The sequence below is a fragment of the Protomyctophum parallelum genome, assembly GCF_964188405.1.
Source record: "Protomyctophum parallelum genome assembly, chromosome: 11".
NCBI classification, from domain to species: Eukaryota; Metazoa; Chordata; class Actinopteri; order Myctophiformes; family Myctophidae; genus Protomyctophum; species Protomyctophum parallelum.
This window is the reverse complement of record NC_139707.1, coordinates 48,962,063-48,989,743: the sequence shown is the minus strand read 5'-3', so window position 1 is coordinate 48,989,743 and position 27,681 is coordinate 48,962,063. Positions and strand designations below refer to the sequence as shown.

General features: G+C 45.7%; 1 protein-coding gene across 1 annotated transcript in view; it reads right to left on the bottom strand.

The window, feature by feature from the left end:
- Window positions 1-26,417, bottom strand: part of LOC310867057 (WD repeat and FYVE domain-containing protein 3-like) — a gene marked incomplete at its 5' end in the record, with an annotated part of 47,846 nt that extends 21,429 nt beyond the window's left edge. The window contains 17 exons of the mRNA XM_083776850.1: window positions 257-469; window positions 5,324-5,415; window positions 6,886-7,039; window positions 10,029-10,135; window positions 10,643-10,760; window positions 16,051-16,170; window positions 17,100-17,154; window positions 18,165-18,245; window positions 18,736-18,821; window positions 19,824-19,944; window positions 20,577-20,725; window positions 21,908-22,000; window positions 22,031-22,101; window positions 24,575-24,746; window positions 25,688-25,918; window positions 26,219-26,296; window positions 26,400-26,417. Of these exons, the coding sequence (XP_083632976.1) occupies window positions 257-469; window positions 5,324-5,415; window positions 6,886-7,039; window positions 10,029-10,135; window positions 10,643-10,760; window positions 16,051-16,170; window positions 17,100-17,154; window positions 18,165-18,245; window positions 18,736-18,821; window positions 19,824-19,944; window positions 20,577-20,725; window positions 21,908-22,000; window positions 22,031-22,101; window positions 24,575-24,746; window positions 25,688-25,918; window positions 26,219-26,296; window positions 26,400-26,417 (1,959 nt within the window). The remainder of the gene's footprint in view (window positions 1-256; window positions 470-5,323; window positions 5,416-6,885; window positions 7,040-10,028; window positions 10,136-10,642; window positions 10,761-16,050; window positions 16,171-17,099; window positions 17,155-18,164; window positions 18,246-18,735; window positions 18,822-19,823; window positions 19,945-20,576; window positions 20,726-21,907; window positions 22,001-22,030; window positions 22,102-24,574; window positions 24,747-25,687; window positions 25,919-26,218; window positions 26,297-26,399) is intronic.
- Window positions 26,418-27,681: the final 1,264 nt, after the last annotated feature.

Genomic DNA, 27,681 nt, shown 5'->3' with positions numbered 1-27,681 from the left:
GTTAGTATATAGTATAGTATAGTATAGTATAGTTAATTTAGTTTAGTTTGCGTAAGCTAAGAACGTAACAGCAGAATATCTATATAATGAAACTTTCATTATATAGATATTCTACTGTTACGTTCTTAGCTTACGCATGTTTCATGATAAATGCTTTTATGATGTATTGCCATGCTTTTTGTTCTTGCTTAATGTAAATTAAGAGCGTCTGCTAAATGTCTAAATTGCAAATGTCTACATCTCTGGGTTGCGGGACCTGTTTGGGGATCTGTCCAAAGTTGTTGATGAAGCCGATGGTGGCGGTCTCCTTCAGGGGGTCGTTGATGTTGTAGATGTCCACCTGGCCCTCGTAGAAGAGGTGGTGGAAGACGTTGACCGACTCCACGGCCGGGGGGCCCTGCTGCTTGTAGCCGAAGATCAGGTCGATCCACTCGTGGAGGTGGGCCGACACGTAGTCGCATTCCAGGGCCTGGAAACACCAGAGAGACACACCACAGATCAGGGCCCGAAAACACCAGAGACACACACCGATCAGGGCCTGGAAACACCAGAGACACACACCGATCAGGGCCCGGGAACACCAGAGACACACACCGATCAGGGCCTGGAAACACCAGAGACACACACCGATCAGGGCCCGGGAACACCAGAGACACACACCGATCAGGGCCTGGAAACACCAGAGACACACACCGATCAGGGCCCGGGAACACCAGAGACACACACCGATCAGGGCCCGGGAACACCAGGGAAACACACCACAGAACAGGGCCCGAAAACACCAGAGACACACACCGATCAGGGCCTGGGAACACCAGGGAACACACACCACAGAACAGGGCCTGGAAACACCAGGGAAACACACCACAGATCAGGCAGCACATTCTGGTTTTAGAACACTCAGACTGCATTCTGGAGCTCTCTGGTGGAGCTGTTGCCCCTGCGACCCGACTACGGATAAGCGGTTGAAGATGGATGGATATAGCAGATATTTCTGCTAAATCATCCTCATCACTGCTTGCAGCTTTAATTGTATTTATTTTATGTTCCGTTTTCCTTTGTGTTTTCGTTGTGTTTTATTTTGAGTCGGTTACCGATTTACATATTTACCGAGTTACGGATAGTCAGTTAGACTCTAGTTCTTGGTGCCTGCCACTGGTGAGGTGACACATACTTTGCCGTTTGTTTTGTTTTGAGTTATTGTAGTTGGTAGTATTGTGTTATTTCTTGGTTGTTGTTTTTAGCTGCTGTTGCTAGTCATGGCTACCAGTTCCCACCTGATGTTGTGTGGTAGTTCAGACTGCTCCAGACCGTACTGAATAACTGCCAGCTTACATAATGTCTTGAGGCTAGGACTGAAGTCTAAGACATACAGGTCACGTGGTCTGTAGTCTCCTCCAAAGAGGATGACACGATCTCCCAGCATGCAACAGCACATAATCTTCATGTTAGGTGGACGTTTCCCCTTGGGCTCAACCTTCTTCCAGGAGAAGGGTGGGTTGAATCTCCACAGATCATTGAAGTTATGGTAACTGTTATAAAATATGTACAGTTCTCCATTGTAGGTAAAGGCTGAATGACCGCGGTGTGCTCATCCAGTGGTTGGTCTCTGTGTCAAACATTCTGATGGTGTTGTAGTACTGACGCCTAATCCTATCCCAGCCCCCAAATACAAACATCTTTGTCCCGATGATGGTATCAGAGTGACACCATGAATCAGGAGGTGGAGTTCCTCTGGTGTTGATTAAAGACCAGACCATTGTGGTGGTGTCCAACTTGTAGATGTCATTAGTGGGTCTAGTCTGGGTCAATCCTCCATGGATAAACATGACCTTCCCCAACACACAGGCTGAGTGGTAGTTCCTCCCCTCTGGAACGGTCCCAGAAACCTGTGGTTTGAACCATGTGTGGGCGTCGACATCAAAGGCATAAAGCACGTTGCAGTGACCTGGGTAAATCCATCCTCCCCAGAGGTAGACAGTATATTCAATCAGCACAGCTGTGTGACCGTAGCGCCTGGAGGGAACCTCAAGGTGGCGTATTCCTATTCCAGAGGTCACTGGGGTCACCTTCCTCCAAAGTAAAGTCAGTGTGTTGAAGACCTGCACATCAATCTGATCCTCGTTGTTCTCGTCAGAGTTCATTCCAAAGCAGTACAGCTGGTGTCTCACCGCTACAGCAGCACCACCTTCCTTTGGTGATCCTTTCTGATGCAACGTCCAGGTCAACATCTTCAACACCACAGTTAATTAATGGTGACTTGAAGTAAACCTGTTGGTTTCCTGCTCTGTAGGAGACGTGAGGGCCAATGGAAAAAGGAGAGCCAAATGAGTTCACTTCTAGATTCTGGAGCTCTTTGAATCTTGGCCGGAGGAGTCTTGAAGAATGTTGTTGGAGATTATTGGGTTTAATCTGGACTCTTGTTTAATCTGGACTCTGGTTTAATCTGGACTCTGGTTTAATCTGGACTCTGGTTTAATCTGGTCTCTCTCTGAGGCTGCGGTGCTTGTTATCCTGCTGGCTAGAGTGATGTCACAGCGGTGATGTCACAGCGGTGATGTCATAGCGGTGAGGCCACAATGAGTCTGCTACGGTATGTCCATATATGGCCCTCCCAGCAGGTCGGCCACGCCCATTTCAATGCTGTACGTTATTGTTCCATCTTGTGTACAGTAGGCATGTGGGAAATAATCGATACGTATCGATACATCGATACAGACGTGCGCGGTTCGAGTGCATCAGTTAATTTACTGTGTATCGGATACAATTGACGGGTGAAATCTCTATGCATCGTTCGCGGAATACAAACTGTATTAATATTTGTATTGATGTTCCTTACAGCCTGTATCTCTACAAACTGTATTAATATTAATATTTATGTTTCTTACAGCCTGTATCTCTACAAACTGGGCATCGCCTATGGCCATGAAGTGTTCCTACTCTCACCTATGGTCATGACGTGTTCCTACTCTCGCCTATGGTCATGAAGTGTTCCTACTCTATATATGGTCATGAAGTGTTCCTACTCTCGTCTATGGTCATGAAGTGTTCCTACTCTCACCTATGGTCATGAAGTGTTCCTACTCTCACCTATGGTCATGAAGTGTTCCTACTCTCGCCTATGGTCATGAAGTGTTCCTACTCTCACCTATGGTCATGAAGTGTTCCTACTCTATATATGGTCATGAAGTGTTCCTACTCTCGCCTATGGTCATGAAGTGTTCCTACTCTCGCCTATGGTCATGAAGTGTTCCTACTCTCACCTATGTGAGGGTCATGACTGAAAGAATAAGGTCACAAATACATTCAGCCGAAATGAGGTTTTTTTCGACGGGTGGCTGGCATCTCCCTTAGAGATATAGGGAGAGAGACTCAGAGTAGACTTCTTCGCCTGGAAAGGAGCCAGCTCAGGTGGTTCGGGCCATCTGGTTAGGATGCCTCTCGGGCGTCTCCCTAGTGAGAGGTCCTTGAGGCACGTCCCACTGGGAGGAGACCCCGGGGCAGACCAAGGCACAGATGAAGGGATTACATCGACTCACTGGCCTTTGAACGTCTCGGGAGCCCCCAGGAGGAAGTCACTAATGTTGCTCCGGAGAGGGAATTCTGGAGCTCTCTGGTGGAGCTGTTGCCCCTGTGACCCGACTACGGATAAGCGGTTGAAGATGGATGGATTTAGCAGATATTTCTGCTAAATCATCCTCATCACTATCTATGATATCTTTGTTTTTTCTCGGCTTGATTACTGCAATGCACTCTTTTCAGGACTGCCTAAGAAAACAACTGACAGATTACAACTTGTCCAAAATGCAGCAGCCAGAGTTTTAACTAGAATTAAGATGAGAGAACATATTACTCCAGTTTTGGCTTCACTGCACTGGCTTCCGGTTGTTTTTAGGATTGATTTTAAAATTATTTTACTTGTGTATAAAGCTCTCAATGGTCTCGCACCTTCCTACCTACATGACTGCCTGCCTAAATATGTCCCAAACCGCCCCTCTAAGGTCTTCCACTGCTGGCCTGCTCACTTTGCCTAAAGAAAAGCAAATAAAAAATACGGGGAAGCAGCTTTTTGCTTCTACGGGCCGTCGGCATGGAACAAGCTCCCACTGTACCTTCGACAGGCAGCCTCTGTAGACATTTTTAAAGCACATCTCAAGACCCACTTCTACAACATTGCTTTTAATTGATCTTTTATTTTTTGTTATTCATGTCCTCACTGTATTGCATCACTGCTTGTTTTTTAATGTCGTTGCCTTGCTTTTCTTTTTTTTCCTCCATTGCTCTGTAAATGTAAAGCACTTTGAGCTGCATTTCATGTCATGAAAGGTGCTATACAAATAAAGTTGTATTATTATTATTGTCTCCACCAGCCGAAGGCTAGGGGAGAGTATGTTTTGCACTCCGTCCGTGTGTCCGTCCGTGTGTCCGTCCGTGTGTCCGTCCGTGAACAGCTTATCTCGGCCACCGTTAACCCGGTCGATGCCAAATTTTGCACACACACTCCCTGGATGCCAACCATGAACCTCTGCCCCAAACTTTCCAGAACGGCCTGTTATAGCGCCACCAGGAGGCCGCTTTGTGCAAAACAAGTTTTTGCACAGTACACCTACAGATTTTGTCCACACATCACGCAAATTGGTACACAGTCTCTCTACAGCCATTCAACCAAACCGGTCTTTCAGATTTCTCAGACTCCATCGTGATTGGTTAAGATTGGCTTCCAAAGTTCACAGGAGTGCTCAGTTTCAAACAGAATGCTGCAAATCATGAACACATCGCGTGATTTCCGTGAAATTGTGCACCCACATTCCCACTAGGCCGAGGACGAAATGCCACATGAACAATTTCAACTCAGCCTCAAGGTGGCGCTATAACTGGCCCAAAAGTGTTTTTACCTCTAACTGCACGGATCTGTGGATAACTTTGTATGCCAACTCCCTAGAGGCCAAGGAAAAACCTTTGCCTGGAATTTTTCACATCTGCTCTTTATAGCGCCACCAGGAGGCCGACATATGTAAAACACATTTTATATTATTACTCCTTCACATTTTATCCAAATTTCACGCAAATAGGTACACATGATCTCCATAGTCATGTGATCAAGGCAGGTTTGTTTGATTTCTCATATTCCATCCTGATTGGCCACGATTGCCTCCTACAGTTTTCAGGAGTAGCCCGCTTTGTACAAATCGCCACAACTCCTCAACGCAGCGATTGCGATGAAACTGTGCACGCATATTCCCACTAGGCTGAGGAAGAAATCCTGGTGGAGACCTGTGCCGATTGGCACTTTATCTAGTTATAAGTGTGATCAATAGTATACCAGTCTGTGCACTCTGATGAACTCCCGGGGGTCTCCCTTGGCCCAGGGAGGGAGGAGGCAGTCCCCCAGCTTGGTGCCGTTCTGCTTGGCTCCTGGAGGGACAGAAAGACACGACGCGAGTCAGTCATTGGCAATCCGTCTCGCGCACATTTCTCGGTCTCGCACAATCGGTCTCGCACAAATTTCTCGGTCTCGAGGCCATCGTAAACGAAAGGGATGCAGTGGTGGAACATAACATAAAATGAATCGATTTGTGTATCATATGAAGGTATCAGACCCAGGTCAAAGGTTAATGAATAGATTATCAGACCCAGGTCAAAGGTTAATGAATAGACTATCAGACCCAGGTCAAAGGTTAATGAATAGACTATCAGACCCAGGTCAAAGGTTAATGAATAGAGTATCAGACCCAGGTCAAAGGTTAATGAATAGACTATCAGACCCAGGTCAAAGGTTAATGAATAGACTATCAGACCCAGGTCAAAGGTTAATTAATAGAGTATCAGACCCAGGTCAAAGGTTAATGAATAGATTATCAGACCCAGGTCAAAGGTTAATGAATAGACTATCAGACCCAGGTCAAAGGTTAATGAGTAGACTATCAGACCCAGGTCAAAGGTTAATGAATAGATTATCAGACCCAGGTCAAAGGTTAATGAATAGATTATCAGACCCAGGTCAAAGGTTAATGAATAGACTATCAGACCCAGGTCAAAGGTTAATGAATAGACTATCAGACCCAGGTCAAAGGTTAATGAATAGACTATCAGACCCAGGTCAAAGGTTAATGAATAGACTATCAGACCCAGGTCAAAGGTTAATGAATAGACTATCAGACCCAGGTCAAAGGTTAATGAATAGACTATCAGACCCAGGTCAAAGGTTAACAGTTTGACTGCGGAAAACGATTTATCAGACTTTTAATCAACCCCCCTTCACTGCCGAGATTTTTGTATTACCTTTAGAGCATACGCTGAATTATTTGGGCTTTTAATCCGCGAAAATCCAGCAAAAAAAGCTCCCCTGGTTTGTTATGATCCGAGTGTAGCATCCACCATCTTGGTGCACCCGGAAGACGCACACAAGACTGGTCTCAATGAGGCGTTGCATCCCATTCGTTTACATTGGCCTCAATTTCCCAGAAGCCCTAGCAGCCCACAGCATGTGACGATTTCCGGTTTTTTTATCACAACAGATGCGCCTACTCTCTTTCTCCGCGGCGAAGAAGAATTTTCTTTTTTTTGTTTACATTACGGCGGATTAAACACATAAAACAAAACTCGCGTATGTCCGATATGGCAGCGACATTAACCTGGAGTAATCCATTCAAAGCACGGAAACTGTTAATGAATAGATTATCAGACCCATGTCAAAGGTTAATGAATAGATTATCAGATCCAGGTCAAAGGTTAATGAATAGATTATCAGACCCAGGTCAAAGGTTAATGAATAGAGTATCAGACCCAGGTCAAAGGTTAATGAATAGATTATCAGACCCAGGTCAAAGGTTAATGAATAGAGTATCAGACCCAGGTCAAAGGTTAATGAATAGATTATCAGACCCAGGTCAAAGTTGTTGGCGTTGAGCAGGAACTCGGGCAGGTAGAAGAACTCCGGAATGAGCTCCTTCACGTCGGCCATGTTGTGTTTGGAGGCGGAGTTCCAGGCCTCACGCACGCTGTGGAACATCCTGTCGGCCAGGTCGAAATGACCACCCTGGAGAGCGCACACACACACACACACACACACACACACACACACACACACACACACACACACACACACACATTTAGTCTTAGTGTTTTTTTCCCCCCTAATAAAGTTGTTTTTATTGTGTGTACAAATGGAACCATTTCTACACTCTCAGAGTTACAGACCCATAAGGGTCCATTTGGTTCCATTTGTACACTCTCAGAGTTACAGACCCATAAGGGTCCATTTGTACACTCTCAGAGTTACAGACCCATAAGGGTCCATTTGTACACTCTCAGAGTTACAGACCCATAAGGGTCCATTTGGTTCCATTTGTACACTCTCTGAGTTACAGACCCATAAGGTTCCATTTGTACACTCTCAGAGTTACAGACCCATAAGGGTCCATTTGGTTCCATTTGTACACTCTCAGAGTTACAGACCCATAAGGGTCCATTTGTACACTCTCAGAGTTACAGACCCATAAGGGTCCATTTGGTTCCATTTGTACACTCTCAGAGTTACAGACCCATAAGGGTCCATTTGTACACTCTCAGAGTTACAGACCCATAAGGGTCCATTTGTACACTCTCAGAGTTACAGACCCATAAGGATCCATTTGTACACTCTCAGAGTTACAGACCCATAAGGGTCTATTTGTACACTCTCAGAGTTACAGACCCATAAGGGTCCATTCGTACACTCTCAGAGTTACAGACCCATAAGGGTCCATTCGTACACTCTCAGAGTTACAGACCCATAAGGGTCCATTTGTACACTCTCAGAGTTACAGACCCATAAGGGTCCATTTGTACACTCTCAGAGTTACAGACCCATAAGGGTCCATTTGTACACTCTCAGAGTTACAGACCCATAAGGGTCCATTAGTACACTCTCAGAGTTACAGACCCATAAGGGTCCATTAGTACACTCTCAGAGTTACAGACCCATAAGGGTCCATTCGTACACTCTCAGAGTTACAGACCCATAAGGGTCCATTCGTACACTCTCAGAGTTACAGACCCATAAGGGTCCATTCGTACACTCTCAGAGTTACAGACCCATAAGGGTCCATTTGTACACTCTCAGAGTTACAGACCCATAAGGGTCCATTCGTACACTCTCAGAGTTACAGACCCATAAGGGTCCATTTGTACACTCTCAGAGTTACACACCCATAAGGGTCCATTTGTACACTCTCAGAGTTACAGACCCATAAGGGTCCATTTGTACACTCCCAGAGTTACAGACCCATAAGGGTCAATTTGTACACTCTCAGAGTTACAGACCCATAAGGGTCCATTCGTACACTCTCAGAGTTACAGACCCATAAGGGTCCATTTGTACACTGTCAGAGTTACAGACCCATAAGGGTCCATTTGGTTCCATTTGTACACTCTCAGAGTTACAGACCCATAAGGGTCCATTTGGTTCCATTTGTACACTCTCAGAGTTACAGACCCATAAGGGTCCATTTGTACACTCTCAGAGTTACAGACCCATAAGGGTCCATTTGGTTCCATTTGTACACTCTCAGAGTTACAGACCCATAAGGGTCCATTTGTACACTCTCAGAGTTACAGACCCATAAGGATCCATTTGTACACTCTCAGAGTTACAGACCCATAAGGGTCCATTTGTACACTCTCAGAGTTACAGACCCATAAGGGTCCATTTGTAGACTCCCAGAGTTACAGACCCATAAGGGTCCATTTGTACACTCTCAGAGTTACAGACCCATAAGGGTCCATTTGTACACTCTCAGAGTTACAGACCCACAAGGGTCCATTTGGTTCCATTTGTACACTCTCAGAGTTACAGACCCATAAGGGTCCATTTGTACACTCTCAGAGTTACAGACCCATAAGGGTCCATTTGGTTCCATTTGTACACTCCCAGAGTTACAGACCCATAAGGGTCCATTCGTACACTCTCAGAGTTACAGACCCATAAGGGTCCATTTGTACACTCCCAGAGTTACAGACCCATAAGGGTCCATTTGTACACTCTCAGAGTTACAGACCCATAAGGGTCCATTCGTACACTCTCAGAGTTACAGACCCATAAGGGTCCATTCGTACACTCTCAGAGTTACAGACCCATAAGGGTCCATTCGTACACTCTCAGAGTTACAGACCCATAAGGGTCCATTTGTACACTCTCAGTTACAGACCCATAAGGGTCCATTTGTACACTCTCAGAGTTACAGACCCATAAGGGTCCATTTGTACACTCTCAGAGTTACAGACCCATAAGGGTCCATTTGTACACTCTCAGAGTTACAGACCCATAAGGGTCCATTAGTACACTCTCAGAGTTACAGACCCATAAGGGTCCATTCGTACACTCTCAGAGTTACAGACCCATAAGGGTCCATTCGTACACTCTCAGAGTTACAGACCCATAAGGGTCCATTCGTACACTCTCAGAGTTACAGACCCATAAGGGTCCATTCGTACACTCTCAGAGTTACAGACCCATAAGGGTCCATTTGTACACTCTCAGAGTTACAGACCCATAAGGGTCCATTTGGTTCCATTTGTACACTCTCAGAGTTACAGACCCATAAGGGTCCATTCGTACACTCTCAGAGTTACAGACCCATAAGGGTCCATTTGTACACTCTCAGAGTTACAGACCCATAAGGGTCCATTTGTACACTCTCAGAGTTACAGACCCATAAGGGTCCATTCGTACACTCTCAGAGTTACAGACCCATAAGGGTCCATTCGTACACTCTCAGAGTTACAGACCCATAAGGGTCCATTTGTACACTCTCAGAGTTACAGACCCATAAGGGTCCATTCGTACACTCTCAGAGTTACAGACCCATAAGGGTCCATTCGTACACTCTCAGAGTTACAGACCCATAAGGGTCCATTAGTACACTCTCAGAGTTACAGACCCATAAGGGTCCATTAGTACACTCTCAGAGTTACAGACCCATAAGGGTCCATTTGGTTCCTAACCATCCTTTAGCCGGGGACCCCCTGGAACTCCCTCGGGGACTCACCTGCAGTCTGAGGAAGATCTGGGTGAAGGGCTCCATGCGGACCAGGTAGGAGGCTACGATCATGGCAGAGGAGTAGTGGGTTCCGTAGTGGTACGCTGGGGTCTCCCCTGATATACAACACAACACAACACAACACAACACAACGATTATCCCATTCTGACCTGAGATCAGATTCATACGAGGTTTCCGCCGGACACACACTGGTACTGATGAACCCATTCTGACCTGAGATCAGATTCTAAAAAATGTCAGTCGTTCTTCGATTTTTCAAAAAATAGCAGACCTACAAGCTCGTATCGCGCCACTCGGTGGCGCGATATGAGCTTGTAGATCTGCTATTTTTAAATAGCTAAAGCATAACATGATGCTGACACCAAAATGGGTGCCCGGTCAGAATGGGTTATACAACACAACACGGTCATCAGTGTTATGATGGTACATGTGCTCCATGCAAGACCTTCAAAACTCTGTCAGGATTTAGATCTTTTTTTTTTTTTAATCTGATCTCAGGTCTAAATGGGGTAGCATGTGGGTGGTGGTCTTACCGGTGAGGTTAGGGTTAGGGTTAGGGGGGGTGGGTGTGGAGGTGGGTAGCATGTGGGTGGTGTTCTTACCGGTGGGGTCCTCCCAGTCCTTGTATCTCTTCTTGTACTGGGTCAGTCTGTCGTCCGTCTGGGCCCCCATGGGCTTGGCCAGGTTCCGGAAGGTTCTGGGGCTGTTCAGGTCCAGCTCCTGTTGTTCAGAGAGACACATGTCAACATGAACGCCAACCATGACTCTGTTGTTCAGACACACGTCAACATGAACGCCAACCATGACTCTGTTGTTCAGACACACGTCAACATGAACGCCTACCATGACGCCATTCATTCATCAGAGCCGTTTCCGAGCGGATGTTAATTATGGGACTTGTAACAGAGTACATCTACATTGCAGTATTCACACTTTTACTTAAAGATGGAGTGCCGTGATTTTTTTTATTTTTTCCAGTGTCTATGAGGTGACAGTTCATTAGAGCCCTTGGTGTGGTTGTTATGTCATGTGTTTATGAGGTGACAGTTCATTAGAGCCCTTGGTGTGGTTGTTATGTCATGTGTCTATGAGGTGACAGTTCATTAGAGCCCTTGGTGTGGTTGTTATGTCATGTGTTTATGAGGTGACAGTACTTCATTAGAGCCCTTTGGTGTGGTTGTTATGTCATGTGTTTATGAGGTGACAGTACTTCATTAGAGCCCTTTGGTGTGGTGGTTATGTCATGTGTTTATGAGGTGACAGTACTTCATTAGAGCCCTTGGTGTGGTTGTTATGTCATGTGTTTATGAGGTGACAGTACTTCATTAGAGCCCTTGGTGTGGTTGTTATGTCATGTGTTTATGAGGTGACAGTACTTCATTAGAGCCCTTGGTGTGGTTGTTATGTCATGTGTTTATGAGGTGACAGTTCATTAGAGCCCTTGGTGTGGTTGTTATGTCATGTGTTTATGAGGTGACAGTTCATTAGAGCCCTTGGTGTGGTTGTTATGTCATGTGTTTATGAGGTGACAGTACTTCATTAGACCCCTTGGTGTGGTTGTTATGTCATGTGTTTATGAGGTGACAGTACTTCATTAGAGCCCTTGGTGTGGTTGTTATGTCATGTGTTTATGAGGTGACAGTACTTCATTAGAGCCCTTGGTGTGGTTGTCATGTCATGTGTTTATGAGGTGACAGTACTTCATTAGAGCCCTTAATGTGGTTGTTATGTCATGTGTTTATGAGGTGACAGTACTTCATTAGAGCCCTTGGTGTGGTTGTTATGTCATGTGTTTATGAGGTGACAGTACTTCATTAGAGCCCTTGGTGTGGTTGTTATGTCATGTGTTTATGAGGTGACAGTACTTCATTAGAGCCCTTGGTGTGGTTGTTATGTCATGTGTTTATGAGGTGACAGTACTTCATTAGAGCCCTTGGTGTGGTTGTTATGTCATGTGTTTATGAGGTGACAGTACTTCATTAGAGCCCTTGGTGTGGTTGTTATGTCATGTGTTTATGAGGTGACAGTACTTCATTAGAGCCCTTGGTGTGGTTGTTATGTCATGTGTTTATGAGGTGACAGTACTTCATTAGAGCCCTTGGTGTGGTTGTTATGTCATGTGTTTATGAGGTGACAGTACTTCATTAGAGCCCTTGGTGTGGTTGTTATGTCATGTGTGACCCAGGCCAGCAGAATGTGCCTCATGTCGCCAGAATGAACATGCCTTAAATCAATAAATAAACTCGTTTTTTTTTTATGTGATTTTCTTTTTTTTTCATATTAATACAGTTTGAATGTTGAAGAAGGTTTTCATTCAAACAGATTGTTCATTTGGGCAAATGAAATGTATACATTTATACGTCAAAGATGTGCTTGTGAAATCTAACGCAGTTTGGGGGGCGGATAAGTGCTCTCCCAAGATTTGCATGTCTGTTCCGATTGGTCTCAGGAATGTCTTTGTCTTCAGGTTTCACGGTCTGGGCGTCGCCCATAAGTACAGCTGTTTCTGACAGTCGTGACTCGTGTCACTGTGTTTGTATTGTAAACAGTGTCAGTTATTATTCAACTCGAGATGGCTAGTAACTCTTCTGCAGCGCGTCTGGTCCATGCATTGAATGGAGGAGCAGATGATGGCGTTTTGAATGATTTCATTATGGCTTTTATACACGGCCCTGAGTGTCGGTCGGAGGACGAATCTGATGGAGATGATGACGACGACATAGTTTTTGATCGAGTCAACACCAGCGTGTGTTCTGACAACAACGAGGATGACCAGGACAAGGAGACGGGTGGAAACGCTGCTCCAGGAGGGGTGCATGTAGGCATTGCATCGCTGTTACAGTTACCAGAAGTTGAGAATGTTGCAGTGGACACCGATCGACCAGTAGAACTTGAGAAAATACGAAACTTTAATTGCCGATGCCAAGAAAGAAGAAAGGAGAATTCAGAGCATGAGCCTTTGTCTTGCAGTCAAAAACTTGACCCAGAAATGATTTGCGATACACGGATGGAAATGGCAGCCTTGTCGAAGGATCAGAAAGACATGTTTCTCATGGGAATTATAAAGACGTGCATGAATGACTCCGAATTGACACAATGCACAAAGCAATTCAACGGGAAGCGAAAGAGCACCCGATCCACGTACATGGTTAACACCGTCGTGGTTTGCCGTGCTACATTTCTCTTTCTCTATGGGTGAGTTACAGTCTAATCTATGCTATTGATACTTATGTATTGTTACTGTAACATTGTGTGTGTGTGTGTGTGAGAATAACGCCAGTATGTATGTATGGATCACTATGTGGCAGTAGGCGCTGCTCAACTCTCTGCGGACGGAGGATCACTATTTTGCCCTGTTAAATAATACTGTTGTTAGCCCGTAGTAGTAGTAAAACATCCGGTATGGAGAGGATACGGAAGCAGTTTGTGTGCCTGTATGTATGCGTGGAAATTATTAGCGGATACAATGGGCGGGCTTTAGAACGGATGTAGCCTTGCACAGTAAATAGAAACCAGGCTTTACACTGTACTATAGGCATTTGCGTATTGCCTACAATTATTTTGTTGGGTTAGTTTGTAACAAAGTGTTTATGTCGTTTTGTCCAGGATCAGCAAAACCCTTCTCCAAGCCCTTGTGAAACACTACAAGGAGAATGGTATATCTTCACGCCAGAAGAAGAAAGGTCCCAGGACACACAAGAAGTTTCTGTCTAGTGATGACATAAAACGGGTCTTGACATTCATCACAAACTATGCAGAAGTCCATGCCATCTCTCTGCCTGGACGACACCCTGGACACAAAGACTACAGTTTGAAGTTGCTTTCAAGTGATGTAACCAAAGCCTCAGTGTGGCGTCTCTACAAGGCTGCCATGGAAGATGGTATGTAATTGTTTTATTTGTTTTATTCGCATTACAACACTTACAACAAATGCTTGTTACATTTTGTCATTGTAGCTTGTAGTTCAGCTATTTTTTTAATCATGATTTGTAAATGTATGCTAACAAATCACACCCGTGTGAAGTGAGTACCGTACCAAATGCCACCCTACAATCTTGTAGATCTGCTATTTTTGAAAAATCATTAAAAAATGTTTGTGTCTTTACTCTTGTCTTTGCAGGGCAACGAGTTGTTGGTTTGAGCTGCTTCAGGAGGCTGTGGAAAGCGGTCCATGAAGATGGCACAGTGCTTGTTGAAGGCTTCGACTGGCAGACCCACCTGACTCCCTACTTCCGGAGGCTCCCAAAGATTAAGAGTTACCAACACTTCAGGTTTGCTTCAGATAGGCCTGGAGTGGTGATGGCACAAACACATCGCGACGCAGAAGTGATTGAGTTTCAGTTGCTGAAGAACACTGACATCCTTCCCCCTAAAGATGGTGTTCCGTTGCAGCCCCCACCTGGGCTCGACATGGCCCGGCAGGAATATCTTTTTAAGGAAATCCGAAAGTTCTGTCGCGATGATGCACAAGACACCACGTGCCCCAAACCAACGTCCACAGCACCAAACGATACACACCCCAAACCTGCAACAGCACCAAAAGAAAAAAAGTCCACTGCGCCAAAGAAGAAGAAATTCCGGTGTTAGTTGACACATGCAAAGACAATACGAGACACTTTATTTTTTTGTGTTGCACTGTGACTGAACAAAGACACTTTATTTTTTGTTGTTGAAAATAGTGCTGCTTGTGAATAGTTTCCACACTTGACACATGCAAAGACAATACGAGACACTTTATTTTTTTGTGTTGCACTGTGACTGAACAAAGACACTTTATTTTTTGTTGTTGAAAATAGTGCTGCTTTTTATTCAACAAAATACCAGCCACTTTATTTTATATAGGCCTATTATTATGTTATTGAAAATAGTGCAACTTTATTGTGCATACTTTTACTGTACTTTTTATTACCATTATTATGGCCACTTTATTGTGCATGTTGTATTTTCAAAGTTTGGACAAATAAAAGTTTTTGTTTATGAAAGCCTAAGGTGTAAGATCTCATTCTTCTGCCCTTTGTTTCATGTAACAGCATTGGTGTAAAACTACATAGCCTATATCCATTGAAAACTCTGTTAGCCTACTAGTTACTTTTTAGATTGTATTATTACAAAACATACACTAAACAACTTCAGTCCTATATTTCTTTACTTTAACTCAAGTACTCATGTACTTTCCCACACCTAAGTGTCCACTGTCATTGACAGCTAACCTAGTGGGGGAGTGGTTAGTGGGTGGGGGAGTGATTATGCAAGACATTAGGGGTGTAGCCAAGGATCTATTGTCACACCCATTTACAGAGGTGCAAAAATGCAAAAATGTCAGGATTCTTTGAATGGGTTATTCTCTGCTTTGGGGTATCTGTTTAAACAAGTTTTAGATGGTCATATCTCCTTCAATTATTATCCAATTTCATTGAATGATACATCATATGAAAGCTTACATTCTGTACTTTAATAATCTGTAAAAATCGAGTTGAGGCATATTCTGCTGGCACTGGTCACATGTGTTTATGAGGTGACAGTACTTCATTAGAGCCCTTGGTGTGGTTGTTATGTCATGTGTCTATGAGGTGACAGTACTTCATTAGAGCTCTTGGTGTGGTTGTTATGTCATGTGTTTATGAGGTGACAGTACTTCATTAGAGCCCTTGGTGTGGTTGTTATGTCATGTGTCTATGAGGTGACAGTACTTCATTAGAGCTCTTGGTGTGGTTGTTATGTCATGTGTTTATGAGGTGACAGTTCATTAGAGCCCTTGGTGTGGTTGTTATGTCATGTGTTTATGAGGTGACAGTTCATTAGAGCCCTTGGTGTGGTTGTTATGTCATGTGTTTATGAGGTGACAGTTCATTAGAGCCCTTGGTGTGGTTGTTATGTCATGTGTTTATGAGGTGACAGTACTTCATTAGAGCCCTTGGTGTGGTTGTTATGTCATGTGTTTATGAGGTGACAGTACTTCATTAGAGCCCTTGGTGTGGTTGTCATGTCATCGGCTGGACAGATAGCCTACCTCGGCATCGTAGTCGGCCAGGATCCAGGGGAAGACGGGGTACTGCATCAGGTCGTTGTAGGAGCGACCGGCCAGCGTGTTCAGATGCATCAGGTACTGGAAGTTACTGATCTCCCCTCGCTGGAGGGAGGGAGGGAGGGAGGGAGGGAGCTTCGTTAGAACTGTTAAATCATTAATTGTGATGAGGATGACACAATTGAGCACCTGCTGGTAGACTGCCAGAGGTCTAGTTTTGTGTGGAGGAAAATGCCACAAATTGGTTTTAAAATTAATTTAAATTACAATGCTGCCATGTATGGGGTCTTTGCGGAAAGAATGTCTGCCAAAGAGCAATACTTTTACTGGACTGTTGTTTGCACAGTGGTGAACAAGATGGTGGAAAACAAGATGTGCCATCTCTGGAGAGGTGCTCTTTAAACAAATAATAACTGAACTGAAAAGACAGAGCTCTGGACAAACTAAAACCATGGCACTTTGTGACATTGTGATACTTTTGTACTGTATGTAATTTTCATGTGAATGCATAAATTGTAAACCCTGAATAATTTTCAATAAAGTATATATTATAAAAAGTAAAAAAAAGTAAAGTAGTTCTACATCAGTCCTACCTCCCATCTCTGGGTGACTGATTAAAGATGTTAAGTAGTAAAGTAGTTCTACATCAGTCCTACCTCCCATCTCTGGGTGACTGATTAAAGATGTTAAGTAGTAAAGTAGTTCTACATCAGTCCTACCTCCCATCTCTGAGTGACTGATTAAAGATGTTAAGTAGTAAAGTAGTTCTACATCAGTCCTACCTCCCATCTCTGAGTGACTGATTAAAGATGTTAAGTAGTAAAGTAGTTCTACATCAGTCCTACCTCCCATCTCTGGGTGACTGATTAAAGATGTTAAGTAGTAAAGTAGTTCTACATCAGTCCTACCTCCCATCTCTGAGTGACTGATTAAAGATGTTAAGTAGTAAAGTAGTTCTACATCAGTCCTACCTCCCATCTCTGGGTGACTGATTAAAGATGTTAAGTAGTAAAGTAGTTCTACATCAGTCCTACCTCCCATCTCTGGGTGACAGACTTCTCTCCCACCAGCGTGCTGAGCAGTCCAGACCTGGAACACATGGTAGAATAGAGGTTCGTCAACTCATTTGATTTGGTTTGGAAATTACAAACATCATAAGACCAGACCCAGGGTTACACGTACGGTACAACAAGTACAATAGAGGGTATGCACGTGACATCATCATCAAACCCGGAAGTTATGCAGGAACGCCCACTGACTGAGTGGCAAAAAATGACTTTCTGGCCTCGACAGCCCCATACATCCACACAGAAAAGTCCTGTCTGATTGCATTAAACAAACATTAAACAATGTTAAACTCTCTTTAAATGTTGCTTTGCCACTCTATGTGCCATTCACTTTAAGCATGCACATACCATACCCTCCATTATATTCTTATTTCTAATGCATGTGGTGGTCCTTCCTCCTCCCTCAACCCGGTCTCACCACAAACACGCTCAAATAGCACACATTGGCATGCCTAACTCATTTAACATTTTATTCAAAAGACTATGACTAAAACTAAATGAACATTAGCTGTAAAAAAAAACTACAGTTTGACTCCATAAAACGCGTAACCCGTAATCAGATATTCTACGCTGCCGATATTGTTTTATTACCTTTAGAACATATGCTGTAAGTATTTGGGCTTTTGATCCGTGAAAATCCGGCGATAAATGATCCGTCCGTTTGTTATGATAATCGGCACCAGCGGCCATGATGGTGAGGCACAAGATCCCCCCCCCCCCCCCCCCCCGTCCACTTGCATTGGCCTCAATTTCCCAGAAGCCCTAGCAGCCCACACAGCATGTGTTGATTTCCGGTTTCGTCATCATAACATGAAGGTCTCGTCTCCAGCTCCGTTCATTTTTAATGATTAAAATACGGCAAATTAAACACATGAAACAAAAGGCGGGCATGTCGTGGAACCCTGGATTAAACAATTAGCGGCCGTCAAACTGTTTAACAACATTTTATTCAAAAGACTATGACTGAAACTAAATGAACATTAGCTGTAAAACAATAACATTGTTGCAGAATAAGGGAAGCCTTATATATACCCTTGCTCCACGCTGGTGTTGGGTCTCTGTCCTGAGACGGACTCGGAGCTGTCGGCTAGCGAGGGAACCACGGCCAGGAACCTGCAGCAGAGGAACATCCAGCACCGTTAGCACCGTTAGCACCGTTAACCTTTCAGATTCTATAAATGTCTTCTACATCCTGACAGTTTTCTGAAAAAGATAAAATAGCAGACCTACAAGCTCATAGCGCGCCACTCGGTGGCGCGCTATGAGCTTGTAGATCTGCTATTTTTCAATAGCTAAAGCATAGCATAATGCTAACACCAAAAGGGGTTCCCACCCAGAATGGGTTAAGTTCAGGCCACAACCAGGACGGGCGACAGATCCGCTGGGATCGCTTTCAAAGCGATCACGTTCAAGGCGGTCGTCGTCAAAACACGACCCGGATCGGATCGACACCTTACTGACATTCAACCCGTTTACACTATACGGAACACGCCATCGGGTCATCAGTGTCCATGCTCACATTATCACCGCCATCTTTGTAGTTCATGATTCTTGGTTGTGGACATTCAGGACATAAAGGCAGTATAATATTAAAAAAGTGCACCTCTGGTAGACTTTGTTGCGGACTCCTTTCTGGAAGGCCAGCAGGTAGTTCCTTCCGTCCGCGGAGAACACCTCCGCCGCCATTGGCTGCAAACAGACATGACATTATTAACATAATAGAACACCTCCACCACCATTGGCTGCAAACAGACATGACATTATTAACATAATAGAACACCTCCGCCGCCATTGGCTGCAAACAGACATGACATTATTAACATAATAGAACACCTCCGCCGCCATTGGCTGCAAACAGACATGACATTATTAACATATTAGAACACCTCCGCCGCCATTGGCTGCAAACAGACATGACATTATTAACATAATAGAACACCTCCGCCGCCATTGGCTGCAAACAGACATGACATTCTAAAACGGTTAGTCCCAATACTTGATTCTGATTGGCTGGTTACCGTCACGTGACCATTGTAAATTTCACCGATAATCCACTCCTTCAATCACTTTGTATCATCCTGCAGCCTTGTAGCTGTACTTGGGAAGGGGAGCGCTTGATTGCCTTACACACGCTGGCTGTGCGGGCGTGTCTAAGCACCGCCCCCGCACTCATATGACTGTGAATGTGTGGCTCCAGGCGGCCCCGTAAAAGACATCAAGCGCTATTCTCCCGTCACATATTATATAGGCTACTTGCCGAGCAAAACAAGGAAGTGATGTGGGCTTGCTCTGGTGGCGCAAAGCGTAGCTATATTTTGTGAATGTAATAGGTTTATGGAGGTTAATATTGCTATATGTTTTAGAAATGCAATAAGCCACTCGAGGCCCTGCAGCTTAGCGGGTATTTTACACTGGCTGGGAGTGTAGAAGACCCTCCGCTGTGCGTCAGGTCTGCCTACGCCTCCCAGACATTGTAAAATACCCGGTAACCTGAGACCTCTCGTGGCTTATTGCTTTATTAACATATCGAGTCCCAGTTTATCAACAAGACGTAACGCTGAGGTTCAAGAGCACTTTGTCACCAAGCCAAGAACAGGTGTGTCACTGTTGCATGTAAACGTCTGTGTGTGTGTGTGTGTGTGTGTGTCAGTGCGTGTGCGTGTGCACGTAAGTGCATGCGTGCGTGCGTACCTGCAGCAGGTAGCGTCTCTTGTGGACCTCCTTGATGTCTTCGTAGGCGAAGATGCTGCAGGTCCTCTTCAGCTGGTTCTGACCCTGTCTGGCCCCTCTGGGGATGATGGCTTCATACAAGCTAATACAAGACATTATCAATTATTTGTTATGCTTAGGGGTTAGGCTTAGGTTTAGGGTTGAAGCATTATGTTATGCTTTAGCTATTCAAAAATAGCAGATCTACAAGCTCATAGCCCTGAAACAACATATTCACAGATGGGGGTCGGCGGCCAAATACATACTGTACTGTAGGCCGTACTTAGCGGACAGGGTGACTGCACTGCACTGCACTGCACTGCACTGCACTGCACTGCACTGCACTGCACTGCACTGCACTGCACTGCACTGCACTGCACTGTACTGTACTGTACTGTACTGTACTGTACTGTACTGTACTGCACTGCACTGCACTGCACTGCACTGCACTGCACTGCACTGCACTGCACTGCACTGCACGCCGTACTTAGCGGACAGGGTGATTGCACTGCACTGCACTGTACTGCACTGCACTGTAGGCCGTACTTAGCGGACAGGGTGACTGCACTGCACTGCCCTGTACTGTACTGCCCTGTACTGTACTGTACTGTACTGTACTGCACTGCACTGCACTGCACTGCACTGCACTGCACTGCACTGTACTGTAGGCCGTACTTAGCGGACAGCGTGTCGATGTCTCTGATCTCCCTGGAGACGGTCATGGTGTATCCTTACTTAGCGGACAGCGTGTCGATGTCTCTGATCTCCCTGGAGACGGTCATGGTGTATCCGTCGATCACGTAGAAGTGTTCCTTCCCGAACAGCAGCAGACCCTCGCTGGTGTCCAGACCCTGGACCCGCGCACAGCGGTACATGTGCTGGATCTGTTGCACACGCACGCACACACACACACACACACACACACACACACAGGCACACACACACACACACAGGCACGCACACACACACGCACACATTTAACCCATTCTGACCTGAGATCAGGTTCTAAAAATGTCTATTACATCCTGACAGTTTCATTATTAACCCATTCTGACCTGAGATCAGATTCTAAAAGTGTCTTAGATTTTTCAAAAATAGCAGACCTACAAGCTCGTATCGCGCCACTCGGTGGCGCGATATGAGCTTGTAGATCTGCTATTTTTCAATAGCTAAAGCATAACATGATGCCAACACCAAAATGGGTGCCCGGTCAGAATGGGTTAACATCTTTATTTGCGTTTTACAAGACATTTCTTGAACACAAACAATATAGTGGATGCGCAAACTTGAAAAAGAAAACTCTACAACAAGTGCTTCAGGTACAGATCACGGGTACAGGAAGCATCGCCTTCTCCATATATGGTCGACTGCCAATTATTGCAGACACTGAACAGAGTCTTGCCGATGCCTGATCAGCTCTCGGCTTATTGGGCATGCCTGCGATCTGATCAGCGACTAGACTAGACTAAAATGTCAGGAAGGGACTAGTGGACAAGAGATCCAGTATAAGTCATTTTACACTTGGTTGCATGCTGAGAATAGCCGATCTACAAGATCACAACGCGTCGCAGCGCGATGCGTTGTGAGCTTGTAGATCGGCACATTTTAGTCGACTAAATCACCTGTACCATTTAGTCGACTGAAACTAGACTAACGATACAAAACTAACAAACAAACAAACACAACTATTCAAGAGACTGTGGGCTGTATTTTGCGTGTCTTAAGTACCAGGTCTTATTACCTATAACTTGAGTAAACTAAAGACCTGGAGGCGTGGTCAATGCTCTTTGGCCACTCAGAATAGCCAAATGGCATTGACCACGCCTCCAGGTCTTTAGTTTACTCAAGTTAGGGAATAAGACCTGGTACTTAATCAGACCAGTGTGTGTCCAGTGGAAACCTCGTATGAATCTGATCTCAGGTCAGAATGGGTTCATCAGACCAGTGTGTGTCCAGTGGAAACCTCGTATGAATCTGATCTCGGGTCAGAATGCTCTAGCACCCCCTAGTGTCTTATCTGTGCACGCCACTGTTCAAGAGACTATGGCTAAAACTAAAACTCGGACCTTCTCTCCCTCCTCCAGGAGGCGCAGCAGGGAGGTGTTGTCCGTCTTCTGCTCCTCCTCCAGACCTCCTGACTCCAGCAGGAGGTCTTGGACCTGGTCCTGGACCTGGTCCTGGTTCTGGACCTGGTCCTGGCCGTCCTCGTCCCCCCCGTCGGCCGTGGAGCGAGACCGCTTCAGAGGAGCCTTCACCAGGCCTGGAGAGAGAGAGAGAGAGAGGTTAGAGACCGCTTCAGAGGAGCCTTCACCAGGCCTGGAGAGAGAGAGAGAGAGAGAGAGGTTAGAGACCGCTTCAGAGGAGCCTTCACCAGGCCTAGAGAGAGAGAGAGAGAGGTTAGAGACCGCTTCAGAGGAGCCTTCACCAGGCCTGGAGAGAGAGAGAGAGAGAGAGAGGTTAGAGACCGCTTCAGAGGAGCCTTCACCAGGCCTGGAGAGAGAGAGAGAGAGAGAGAGAGAGGTTAGAGACCGCTTCAGAGGAGCCTTCTCCAGGCCTGGAGAGAGAGAGAGAGAGAGAGGTTAGAGACCGCTTCAGAGGAGCCTTCACCAGGCCTGGAGAGAGAGAGAGAGAGAGAGGTTAGAGACCGCTTCAGAGGAGCCTTCACCAGGCCTGGAGAGAGAGAGAGAGAGAGGTTAGAGACCGCTTCAGAGGAGCCTTCACCAGGCCTGGAGAGAGAGAGAGAGAGAGAGAGGTTAGAGACCGCTTCAGAGGAGCCTTCTCCAGGCCTGGAGAGAGAGAGAGAGAGAGAGAGATGGGTTAGAGACCGCTTCAGAGGAGCCTTCACCAGGCCTGGAGAGAGAGAGAGAGAGAGAGAGAGAGGTTAGAGACCGCTTCAGAGGAGCCTTCTCCAGGCCTGGAGAGAGAGAGAGAGAGAGAGAGAGGTTAGAGACCGCTTCAGAGGAGCCTTCACCAGGCCTAGAGAGAGAGAGAGAGAGAGGTTAGAGACCGCTTCAGAGGAGCCTTCACCAGGCCTGGAGAGAGAGAGAGAGAGAAAGGAGTTAATTACTTGCGCAAGCAGAGCGCGCAAGTAATAGTTTCGCCCGGTCCGTATGCACCGTCCCAGCCGACCGCCACTTTTTATGCGTATGCAAATAAAACAGCAAATTTGTGCCTGATTTGCTGGGACCAGATTACATAAATGACCATATTTCTTACGTCATCATTTAGAGCTAGTCATACATTATAATATATATATATTGTCAAATAAAATAGCAAATTGTGCCTGATTTGCTGGGACCAGAGTACATGGTGTGCATATGTATGACTAGCCTCGGTACCAGGCTTTCATTTTTGTTGGTGCAAAAATGGAAAGCCTGGAGGAACGCATTGGCCGCTCTGGTCTAAACGTGGGAGTCAACCCTTCCGGGTGGGCGTCGCTCCAAATGATGTGACGTGGCGCTGCACTAGGGGGGAGAGGAGGGGCCGGGGGTGACGGACAGATCGATGAGATCCAATCAGGGCGTGCGCAAATCTGAGCCGCGACCCGCCCCTCTAGACCAGAAACCTAACACGTTAGCCCAGGCTAATGTATGACTAGCTCTCAATGATGACGTAAGAAATATGGTCATTCATGTAATCTGGTCCCAGCAAATCAGGCACAAAAAAAAATGCTGTTTTATTTTCATACGCAGCAAAAGTGGCGTGTTGGCTGGGACGGTTTTTGGCGCAAAGTAACCACAGTATACCGCTAATCAACGTACAAATTATGTATATATTATATGTATGACTAGCTCTCAATGATGACGTAAGAAATATGGTCATTCATGTAATCTGGACCCAGCAAATCAGGCACAAATTTGCTGTTTTATTTGCATACGCATCAAAAGTGTATCCTTCACAGAGATACTGAGATTCCACAGTTTACGGCAGTCGAAAGTACTTGCGCGCTCTGCTTGCACACTAGTTGGCCTAGTTTATGGCCTACTAGTGTGCAACAAGCAAGTATGCACTCGACAGAGTGCAGTTCTAGTTATTAATTATGTTGTGGGTAATTCTGATTCCGGCCAGTTGACTACAAACTAGAGACCAGGGGTTCTCAACCCCACCCCCCCCCCCCCCCCCCCCCCACAACATGTAGGTTATAAACCCCAGAACGGTACTGTATGTACAGTATGTACAGCAGTGTTGTTTTCGTCGACTAAAACTAAGACGAAAAATGTTCCGTCGACTACCTTTTTCCACTGAAGAACACTAAATGGAAACTAAATTAAAACTAAGCTATGGTGACTAAAACTAAGACTAAATATACTGACAATTTCGTCTACAAATAAAAACTAGACTAAAATGTCAGGAAGGGACTAGTGGACAACAGATCCAGTATAAGTCATTTTACACTTGGTTGCATGCTGAAAATAGCCGATCGGCTATTTTCAGCAAGTGTAAAATAAGTCATTATGACGGCAACCCGCAAAAATACATTTTAGTCGACTAGATCACCTGTAGATTTAGTCGACTAAAATCTTATGACATTTAGTCGACTAAAACTAGACTAACACTAAGACATTTCCAGGTGACTAAAATGTGACTAAAACTAAATGAAGTTTCAGTCCAAAGACTATGACTAAACTAAAATCAAAATGTGCTGCCAAAAAAAAAACACTGGTGTACAGTACAGTATGCCTCCCGGGACGATTCTAGTGTCGTTCCCCCCCCCCCCCCACCGTCCTTCTCACCTTTGACCCTGGCGATGGTGTCCTCCCCTGTGTGTTCGGGCTCCCTCTGGGTGGTCTCCCCCTCGGTGCTGGTCTCCACAGAGTGCTGGTACATGCCGGGGTTTCCCGACAGCAGGCGCATGTAGTAGTCCTTACTGTCGTAGGAGATGGCCCGGCGGTACCGCACCGGCTTCTGGAACCACAAGAAACGCCACAAGGAACCTCAAACAACACCTCATCGACCCGTTGAGAGAGAGACCTCAGAACGCCTGGCGTCAACCAGTGTTGTTTCCGTCGACTAAGACGATAAATGTTCGTCGGCTACCTTTTTTCCACTGACGAAAACTAAATGGAAACTAAATTAAAACGAAGCTACGGTGACTGAAACTAAGACTAAATGTACTGACAATTCCGTCGATAAATAAAAACTAGACTAAAATGTCAGGAAGGGACTATAGTGGACAAGAGATCCAGTACAAGTCATTTTACACTTTCTCTCTCTCACTTTCAGCAAGTGTAAAATAAGTCATTATGACGGCATCAAGGCCCGCCAAAATACATTTTAGTCGACTAAATCACCTGTAGATTTAGTCGACTACAATCTTATGACATTTAGTCGACTAAAACTAGACTAACACTAATACATTCCAGGTGACTAAAACTAACTATTCAAGAGACGATGACTAAAACTAAAATAGAAAATTTGCTGCCAAAAACAACACTGGCGACATCAACACTCATCAACCCGTTGAGACCGGGAGGAGGCCTTTTTCCCCGACACCCAAATAGCCGACGGGACAAATGGTCCGACAGTGTCGGACCATTGTCCGAAATACCGTCTTACCGTCCGAACTGGAGCGTTAGCAGCCTGGGTGGGGTTGGCGCTGGGGGGACATTACCTCACCTGCGTGGGGTTGGCGTTGGGGGACAGTACCTGGGTGGGGTTGGCGTTGGGCTCTGGCTCGGGGACATTGGGGACAGTACCTGGGTGGGGTTGGCGTTGGGCTCCGGCTCGGGGACATGGGGGACAGTACCTGGGTGGGGTTGGCGTTGGGCTCTGGCTCGGGGACATTGGGGACATTACCTGGGTGGGGTTGGCGTTGGGCTCCGGTTGGGGGACATGGGGGACAGTACCTGCGTGGGGTTGGCGTTGGGCTCCGGCTCGGGGACGTAGGGGTAGTGGATGTAGAACATGTCGTTGCGGACCATCTTCTTGCGCATGCGGCACGGCCCCTCCGTCATCTCCAGCACGAACTTGTCCAGGCTGGAGCCGATGGGCGGGCCCCACAGCCCGCGCTCACGCAGCAGCTCGTACTCGATGGACGCCCACTCCTCCGTCACGTACTTCAGGGCGTTGTGCTGCCGCTGCGTTTAGAGAGGAGGGGGAGGAGAGGAAGAGGAGGGGGAAGAGGAAGAGGAGGAGGAGGAGGAGGAGGAAGAGGAGGAGGATACGTATGTTCTTATCAGAACAGTGTATCACTGCAGCCAGGATGGACATCTCCACATACAGTGCTTCCTGCCTATAGGCGACTAGGCAATGCGTTAAGTGAAATGACTGCCGCTGACTAATATGAGGTTAAGGGAATTACGTGGCCGGTTAAGACTGAGGTTAGGGTTAGAGTTAGCCGGTACGGTTAGTAATAGTTAATAATAACGTAAAGGTACCTCGTGATGCTCTTTGTTCTGCATGGCCACCAGGTCCCTCAGCACGGCGATGTGGGTGAACATCCACTGGAACGTCTCCTGTTGACCACAATGTACCAGGTTACTGTTACACATTACACCATGTTACTGTTACTGTAACATGTTACATCCACTGGAACGTCTCCTGTTGACCACAATGTACCAGGTTACTGTTACACATTACACCATGTTACTGTTACTGTAACATGTTACATTCACTGGGACGTCTCCTGTTCACCAAAGAAATTGGGTTATTTTCCAAGAAAGAAGACACATGTAAAAAAAAAGAAGAAGAACAAATAGTAAGACAAAATCACAAGCACATTGTGAGAGGGAGGGTGACTGATTGAAGCAGTCACACCACCTGGCCTGAGTCAAACTAGAACTGGACTCAGAGCTGGGTGTGGCTGCGCACCTGTTGTGCATCATGGACTTGATCAAAGGAACAACAGGTTAAATCAGTCACCTCCACAAACACTCAGGAGAGAGCCTCTGTGTCCGGACAGTGGAGAGATCACCTCTCCTGTGTAAAGGTGATATTATGGTGTATAATTCCCTGCGCATGAAGGAATAAAGACAAACTTAAGGAAGCTGCCCTGTGTTGTGTCCTGCCTTGCCCTGGGTAGTGACTACATGGTCACACACATTATATGTAAGCTTATTGTAAGTCAGTGATTCTCAACCTTTTTAATTACAAGGAAGCCTAATTGATGATCGTGTCCAAAGCGTCCAAACATACTGGAGCCACAAGATCATAACGCGTTGCAATGCTGCCCCCTTTTTTTCGGCAATTTTCTGCAAAGATATTCGATGTAGGAGGAGGCGGAGCATATAATCTCTGTCGGGTGGAAACCATATCCATCCAGGAATCATACTTTGTTTTCAGATTCAAATTCCCAAATAGCAAAAGCCAGAAGGCAAAAGCTCTCCGTCTACCGAGCAATCTACGTTCCTACTCTCACCTACTGTCATGGAGTGTTCCTACTCTCACCTACTGTCATGAAGTGTTCCTACTCTCACGGTCATGAAGTGTTCCTACTCTCGCCTACTGTCATGAAGTGTTCCTACTCTCACCTATGGTCATGAAGTGTTCCCTACTCTCACCTATGCATGAAGTGTTCCTACTCTCACCTATGGTCATGAGTGTTCCTACTCTCACCTATGGTCATGAAGTGTTCCTACTCTCACCTATGGTCATGAAGTGTTCTACTCTCACCTACTGTCATGAAGTGTTCCTACTCTCACCTATGGTCATGAAGTGTTCCTACTCTCACCTATGGTCATGAAGTGTTCCTACTCTCACCTATGGTCATGAAGTGTTCCTACTCTCACCTATGGTCATGAAGTGTTCCTACTCTCACCTATGGTCATGAAGTGTTCCTACTCTCACCTATGGTCATGAAGTGTTCCTACTCTCCACCTATGGTCATGAAGTGTTCCTACTC